Source organism: Myxine glutinosa, chromosome 10 (genome assembly GCF_964187855.1).
Source record: "Myxine glutinosa chromosome 10, kmMyxGlut1.1, whole genome shotgun sequence".
Lineage (NCBI taxonomy): Eukaryota > Metazoa > Chordata > Myxini > Myxiniformes > Myxinidae > Myxine > Myxine glutinosa.
The window spans coordinates 21,999,627-22,007,846 of record NC_136270.1 but is presented as its reverse complement, the minus strand read 5'-3'; the positions used below and the strand labels follow the sequence as shown (position 1 = coordinate 22,007,846).

Sequence of the window (8,220 nt, the reverse complement as noted above, 5' to 3'; positions counted from 1 at the left end):
TTCGTCCAGCGGCAAATTTTAGCAGCGTGGCAATAAAGGTGACAAATAACAGGAAAATCATTTGCTGAGATATCCTTATTCTTGTCTACTGTGCTTTACCATGAAATTGTGATAAGCGCGATTCAGGCTCATCATCACATTGTAATTGTGATGAAAGACCCGGTTGTAAAAGAGCTTTAAAGTCAACAGATGTCTCTGGCACAAGAGGTAAACAAGGCTGAAAGCAACAATCTCAAGATAAATTAATATCTGCAAAGAGAGAAGGCAAGGAGATGTAACAATGCTCATCAATAAATAAAATGCTAACAGAAGAAAAAAAAACAGTTCAACAGAAATGGCCAAGGCTACACCTTCTTTGGTTTGACAACAATATCAGCATCATTGCTGAGCTTCCTTGTAGAAAATGCAATTTGGACAGAATTTTGAGGAATGGCAATTGAAAAAGCCTTGGAATCAGGTGCGGGCAAAATAACACCAAAGCACGGGCAGACGCTCGCCTCTAGGATGGTGGGGCGAATACAAAGAGTGGGAGAGACAGTTGAAGGGAGAAAGAACGGGCAATGCAAAGACCGAGAGGGCTACAGAAGGCAGAGACAAATAATTGGAAGGACAGCTCACGGTTCAAGAACAAAGGAAGACAAAGAAGCAAAATGCTCACCGAGAGGATGCCTCTTGGTCTTGGCGTGCTCGTGTATGTGTCGTCGACCAAAGCAGCCAAAGAAGACACACGACAGGCAAGAATGAAGACGGTTAAAGTGAGCACCACACAAGTGGCAGACACACGACCGAGCCTGAAAAAGGAAGGGAAAACAGCAACAAGTCCAGATGTCAAACATCAGTCAGGAAAGTCCTTTTCAAAGCATCATAATATGGTGGGCCCGTTTGGCGTTCCCATCTGAGCATCCCTCACGATCAACACGATTGTGCTTCAGTTGGTGGGGGAAAGAGGGAAAAGGGGAAGAAAATATTTTGAAGGAGAGGGTGTGAGAGGGGGGATTTACTCCCCTTTCACCATAAAAACCAAGGCCTTATTCTGGTTGCTGATCGGCCAAAAATAAACAACATTTAAGTGATCGTCAATATATGGTTTTTCAGAGCTTCCTACTTCATCTGTTGTGTCTCACAAATCAAGCAATCACCTTTAACAGCAAGACAGCGCTTACGTACATACACACCTCCCCAGAAAAACACCTTCCATTTCTATAGTCAGCAGCTTTTAGCACCTTCGTCATGTTCCTTTATGGTGACCTCGAGATCACACTCAACAAAAAACATGCATGACCATTGACACAATTGATGGCAAGAAAACAGCAAACACTAAATAGCTCACTGATTGGCTGAATTATTTATTTCCAGCCAATCAGGAATTTCCTAACAATAGCAAGACTGTATGCTTTCTGATCATCACAAATAAAGCATTGGCATGGTTCTTTGGCATTATTTATGTTCAAGTAAGAATTGTATATTCGCTTAGGAAGTCCACTCACATCAAAACTATATATGAGATTTACATGAATCTCAGAAATGATTTGGAAGCTGTACTGTTCATTTCCAACATATGTCTCTGTCTGTCTCTCTCCATCACCTTAATGTGACATATTTCTAAATCTCGTCATAAGACTTGTAAAAACATTGTAGGAACAAAAACTCGGTAAATATCTAACTTAGAGACCAAGAAGATACACTTGAAGCACAAAATACGTTTGGATCCGGAAAGAAACATAATAGTAGTTGTTTTTCAAACCGGTATCGGTGATGCCATGGTGAGAGAGCATCTGCTTTGAGTCTGGGAGGTCGGTGGTTCAATCCCCGGCTCAGCTATACTAAAGACTTTTATTTAAAAGGTACGTGCTGCTTCCTTGCTTGGCGCTCAGCATTTAGGATAGAGCACGGATAATCGACACTGGAAAAACAATGGCAAACCACCCAACATAACCCTGCCAATAAAATGCTTCGGCAGCACCTACGCTCTGCAAAGAGTACAGGACATCAAAATTACTTGTTGCTCAAGTCAAGCAACCAGAAAAATGAAGCTTCGTTCATCAGAAAGTCAACAAAAGTAGTCCTTACAATAGTAAGAGGAGTTCCTTTTAATCGCCAAAGTGGCCTCATCAATGACTTACAAGTGTGTGCCAAATTTGCTAGAACACTGAAAAGAACAACATCCAGCAAGTGGATGCAAAAAGGCAGGAGCGTTGATCAACCAATCACTCGTGCTCCGGTGCACGTATCCACATGACATTTGATCTCAGGGTGTCCGTTAAAATAGGTGCATGTGTCCGACTGCATGGGTCCACGTATGCACATGTATGCACACATAAAATGGCCTGTATCGATATGATCCGGCCCGCAAAACATTGTGGATGTGGTAAAGGAGATGCGGGCTGCAGCAAAACAGACATAACTAGACCGACACTCGGTAGAGTGCATACCTCGGCCAGCCTGAACAGTTTATGTTTTGTATCACAATGAAAGGCCGGATCTGGATTCGGACCTGAAACAAAATCTAATCAGCTTGTTCTTGTCACCTAACCAACTCGTCCACCAAGATTAGTCATAACTCTTGGCTAACTTTTTTAAATATCGTGTTATATATCACTTTTCGCCCGATCTCTCAATGGGAAAGAATCACTTAAGAATTTAATAATTCTCGTAATCGAATCCATATTCAGATCTTTACCAAATTCGAATCGATTCATCCTTGTCACATACTCAACCGGTCCACCAAGTTTCATCCAAATCTGTCCATAACTTTTTGAGATATCCTGCTATGTATCATTTTTGGCCTTATCTCCCAATGGTGAAGAATCACTTAAAAAATTATAGTAGCCGGATCCTAATCCAGATCTTCACCAAAATCTAATCATTTCGTCTTTGTCCCTTACGCTATATCTCTGCCAAATTTCGTCCGAATCCATCGACAACTTTTTGAGATATCTTGTTCACAATCAGACAAACAGAAAGGGGTGAAAACATAACCTCCAACCACTTTCGGTGGCAGAGGTAAGAAGAGCGACAATTGCTTTGAAATACATGTCCCCTACCAGTGTGATATTATCGAAGCGCAAAAAGAGCATAACTGAAAAATTGACGAAACGCCCTGAAACTCTAACATGCTCTGTAACTTATCATTATAAAGCCATGTACCAAGTTTCATTTGAATATCTTAAAGGGTAAGGAGGAAAAGTCTGAAAAAACCCACAGGTGGGACGGATGGACGGATGTACACACAGACCGAGAGCACACCTGTAATCACCTCTGGTGAAACTGGTAGGGGGACGAAAAGCAGAAAAGGATACAAATGCTTGGATAGTTTGCTTAAGGACCTTCAAAACTCAATGCAAACACCTCAATAAATTCAAACATTTCAATTAATTATTTTGTTATTGACAAGGCTTTCTGCAAATGAAAAGAAATAAGATATAAAAAGTCAATTTTGATCAATGACGCATGATGACACGTGCTGTTTAATGGAGGTGTGCATTAGGTGATTGCATAACGGCTGGACAAGGATTTTCAAAATTCAATCCCAACACAAAATAACTATTTGCGGCTTGCAATGTCGGAATGTGATAATTTTAGTCAAATTTGGCATTCACATAATTTACACGTTGCGGTTTGCCGTGACATCGCACGAGGAACTTTCAACATGGAACAGAAGTATAGCAAAAAGACAGTAATAAGAGTATTTCTTCGACATACAAGCTGAAGAGTTATTCATCGTGACAAAGCCATGCGTCTCTGTATTATTGAGCACCTTTGGGACTGCAATCAATATGACACTTTTACATCTCAAAATCCTCTTCAACACAAACTGACTTGGATTGTCTGCCAAGTACGCAAATGCAATGTTGTAATCAATCAGAATGAGTGGATACATCAAGAAGCAAAGCTATTTCATGAAGTCCCTTTTATATCTGGCAAGAATCCAGCCCAGTCGCACTTCGTAATCCAGACTATCGAAATATTAATTAATTGGTATGTGGCATTAAAAAAAAAAGGAAATATAGAATATAAATATTATGCATACACGGGCAGTAGTGTAGCAGCATAGCAAAGCTGTTGTGCATTTTGTGATACAAGCACCAAATTTGGTACACTAGTAGACTATCATATTATGAAAAGATCTGGATATTGGGCCATCTCAGATTCAGAGATTTGATTTTTGCAAGATTTCGATTCGATTGGGATCGAAGAGAACACCTTCTTCGTCTTCTGTACAGTGAAGTTGCCAGCCCTGAATTCTCTGGCTACATCTGGGTGCTTCATTGGGAGTGCAACCGTGTCCCTCAGGTGAACAGGGACCCACCTGGCATAGTGTGTGTGGTCTAAGGCATGGAACCATGGGACCAGTTCCGTCAGGGCATCAAGGTACGTCGTGAATGAAGCCTGCCGCAGAGAACGCACGTAGACCAGTACCAACATCTCTAGTTCCAGCACAGTTGCCCAGTACTGAAAGTTGGGAATGTCTTCTCCTCTCTGGTGACACCAGTCTTCGAACTCAGGCAGGTCTTCTGCATCATCAGCATATGTCATACAGTGGCGTTCATACGCACGGTGTTGCAGGATGTGCAGTGCCGCTGCAGTGATTTGATGAGCTCTTCTTGTGCGGGTGACGTGGGCAGCTCGTAGGAAGGAGTCGGCCGTCCCTGGCGTTGCAATCTCAGCTTGCAAAATCTGCAAATCTTGCAAAAATCAAATCTCTGAATCTGAGATGGCCCAATATCCAGATCTTTTCATAATATGATAGTCTACTAGTGTGCCAAATTTGGTGCTTGTATCACAAAATGCACAATTCTTTTGAATATTTGGGCTAAGCCGCCCCACTACAGGTAAAGATGGCATGATTTTTTTTTTTTGCGTGGCTTGCCACATCCACAACGTTTTGAGATACCATGCTCTATATCGTTTTTGGCAGCACCTCTCAATTGTGAACAATCTATATATCTATCTATAATTCCAGTAATCTCTGTACGTTTGTACGTTTGTACGTCTGTACGTCTGTTTGTCTGTGACCGCTGTTTCTCGACAACCACGGGTCCGATATACTTTTAACTTGCCAGGTATATTGCTGGGGACCCGAGGATGTGCCTTTTCAAGGTTTCATATTAATCGGACAATTACTTACCGAGCTATGTCCAAAAAACGATTCAACCAATCAGAGAGCAGCGAACGATCGCGTGTGCCGAACGTGGCGGACACACTCTGCCTCGGATGGCACATTTGAGAGCGTATTCATTTATTTCACGTTTGCAAACTATGTTGGCGTTAAACTATGTTTTAAAACTAATAAAACCGAATTTGCGATTCATTCGCTTTCCTGCGCGTTTGTGCACGCGATGGCGATTTCTTTACCAAACTCCGGAAGCCGTTCGCTTTGGACCAAACCATTGCATGTAAATAGAGGGGGGGGATTGTCACCGTACTCGCAAGCCGTTCGCTTTGGACCAAACCATTTCATGTAAATAGAGGGGGGGGGATATAATTTTAGATATAGATATAGTACGGGCAATGCCCTGGTTATATAAACGTGAGTTGTCTGTGTGTGTGTCCGCGTTTTATTCAGAGATGGCTGAACAGATCTTCATCAAACTTTCAGAGGTTCATCAGTGAGTGCCTGAGAGTGTTTTAGGCAAAAAAGAAAAAAAAATGAAAAAAAAGTTCGTTTTTTGGGAGTTAAAAAAACCAAAAAAAAAAAACCTCGCTCAATAGTGCCGTAGCCTTTTAAAATTAATGACAGTTATATACAAGTACACATTCACATAAATAAATACAAAACAATCACCAGGTATTTGAATACAAATAAATCAAACAATTCCGGAAGTGTACGAAGTTGGTAGTACAGCTTCTTCTTCCTGATCGGCAACACACTTAACCTCCCCCCCCCCCCCCCTCCCCTTCCCTCCCCGGCAACCGGTGTACCCCTCCAAAGTATGTATATGAAGTATATCTTTCCCCTCCCTCTCCCATCACTCCCTTCCTCAACCCTCCCTCTCCCTCTCCTGCACCCCCCCCCCCCCCTCCCCGCAACGCTGGGTACTCCTGCTAGTCACTTAAAAATTAAAAAAAAATTACATATCCGGATCCGGGTCTTCACCAAAATCGCCTTGTCACACACCCAACCTTTCCACCAAGTTTCGCCTGAATCCGTCCACAACTTTTTGAGATATTGTGCTAGATATTGATTTTTCACCCCCATCTCTCAATGGTGAAGAATCACTTTTAAAATTCTAGGATCTGGATCCGGATCCGGATATTCACCAAAATCGAATCAATTCGTCATTGTCAAACATCTAACCTGTCCACTAAATTTCTGAATCGATCCATAATTTTTGAGATATCCTGTTTACAGACAGACAAACAGACAGACAGATAGATAGAAAACATAACCTCCGTCCACCTTCGGCAGCGGAGGCAAAGATACGATACGGAATCTTCCAAGAAGACAGCCTCCCACCTCTCCTGTTTTGTCTGGCTCTGGATCCAATAAGTAATCTCATCAATGACAAAGGGCACGGGTACCATCCAATAAAAGAACGTCCAAAGAAACAGAAAAGGTGACACATCCACTGCACATGGATTATTTAAAACTCTTTGAACTGAATGACGAAAAATTTGGCAGAACAACTGAAATTAGTGAAGCAGTACTCCGAAGACAACCAAATGGAATTCGGTCTGGATAAGTGTGCCAAGTGCAGATTCATGCAAGGTAGACCAACAAAAATGGACAACATAAAAAGTGACCTAAATACAATAATACTTGGCAATGAAACATCATACAAATACCTGGAATAGAAGAGGGCAAACAAATATGTCCTAAAGAAATGTGCACAATTACCAAATAACACCTGCATAGAACGAGGCTGATCCTGAAATCAAATCTCAATCCAAGAAACAAAATCAAAGCCATAAGCCAACAAGTAGTACCAGTGTTCCAATACAGCTACGGAATAATAAACTGGTCAAAAGCAGACATCGATAAACTAGATATCAAAACAAGGAAACTCCTCACTATCCACAAATTATAAAAATGCCAACTACCAGGGACACTATATGCATGGTTTTCAAGAAGATGGTGGGACTGAGTCAATCGGACTGCGAGGTGGATGTAAGGTGGAAACATTCTGCAAGGTGGAAACATTCTGCAAGGTGGAAACATTCTGCAAGGTGGAAACATTCTGCAAGGTGGAAACATTCTGCAAGGTGGAAACATTCTGCAAGGTGGAAACAGAAAATGTTCTGCAATGCAATGTTCTGCATGTTCTGCAAGGTGGAAACAGAAAGCACGAGCCACCTCCTATCGGGATGTAAAAATACTCATGTCAGAACAGTTGTACAGTCTACACACAAAGGCACAACAGGCGATGTGCAGTAACCCACTCGAACATCTGCACAAAAAAATCAATATCCCAGTTTCAGAAACCTCATGGAAACATGGACCAAAAACAATCATTCAAACAAGGAAGTAACACTCATGTACGACCTGATGATCCAATCCAGTGTGAACATAGAACATATTGTACTCAGATACAAAAAGGAAAAAAGGACATTGCTAACTGAGGATTCAGTACCGAGCAATTTTGGCCTAAATAATGTGGAAATCAAGAAAATGACCAAATATCAAGATCTCAAAAATGAGGTGAAAATATCTTGAACTAGCAGAGGTACCCGGCTTTGCACGGGAGTGGGAGGAGGAGGGGAGGGGGAAGAGGAGGGGAGGGGAACGGGGGGGAGGGGGGAGGGGGAAGCGGGGGAGGAGGAGGGGAGGGGGAAGAGGAGGGGAGGGGAATGGGGGGGGAGGGGGAAGGGGGGAGGGGGGGAGGGGAAGGGGGGAGGGAAAGGTGCGGGGGTGCCCAGGGGAAGAAGGGCCCCTCCCCTCCCCCTCCCCCCCCTTCCCTCCCCCTTTCCCCCTCCCCCTCCCCCTTCCCCCTCCCCCTCCCATCCCCTTCCCCCTCGTTCCCCTCCCCTTCTCTTCCCCCTCCCCTCCTCCTCCCCCTTCACACCAGGGGGGTTGACTCAGCCTGTCATCCCACCGAGGTCGGAAGTCGGAACTCATTGTCGTCAAATAAATGTAGCCTGTATGTTTCACTCTTTGTCACATGCCGTTGGTCCCATGTCAATCGGATGAAGTTGAAAAATTAACGTTACGAAGGTTCTCTGGGACGTACTGATTCCGAATAATGAAGTTGAAAAATTAACGTTCCGAAATACGCTAATTAC

General features: G+C 43.0%; 1 protein-coding gene across 3 annotated transcripts in view; it reads right to left on the bottom strand.

The window, feature by feature from the left end:
* Positions 1–8,220, bottom strand: part of LOC137434388 (ubiquitin carboxyl-terminal hydrolase 22-like) — a 179,442-nt gene that overhangs the window by 100,225 nt on the left and 70,997 nt on the right. For all 3 annotated transcript variants that reach the window (XM_078785447.1, XM_068127339.2, XM_078785446.1), the window contains one exon: positions 659–791. In XM_078785447.1, coding sequence (XP_078641573.1) covers positions 659–791 — 133 coding nt within the window. The remainder of the gene's footprint in view (positions 1–658; positions 792–8,220) is intronic.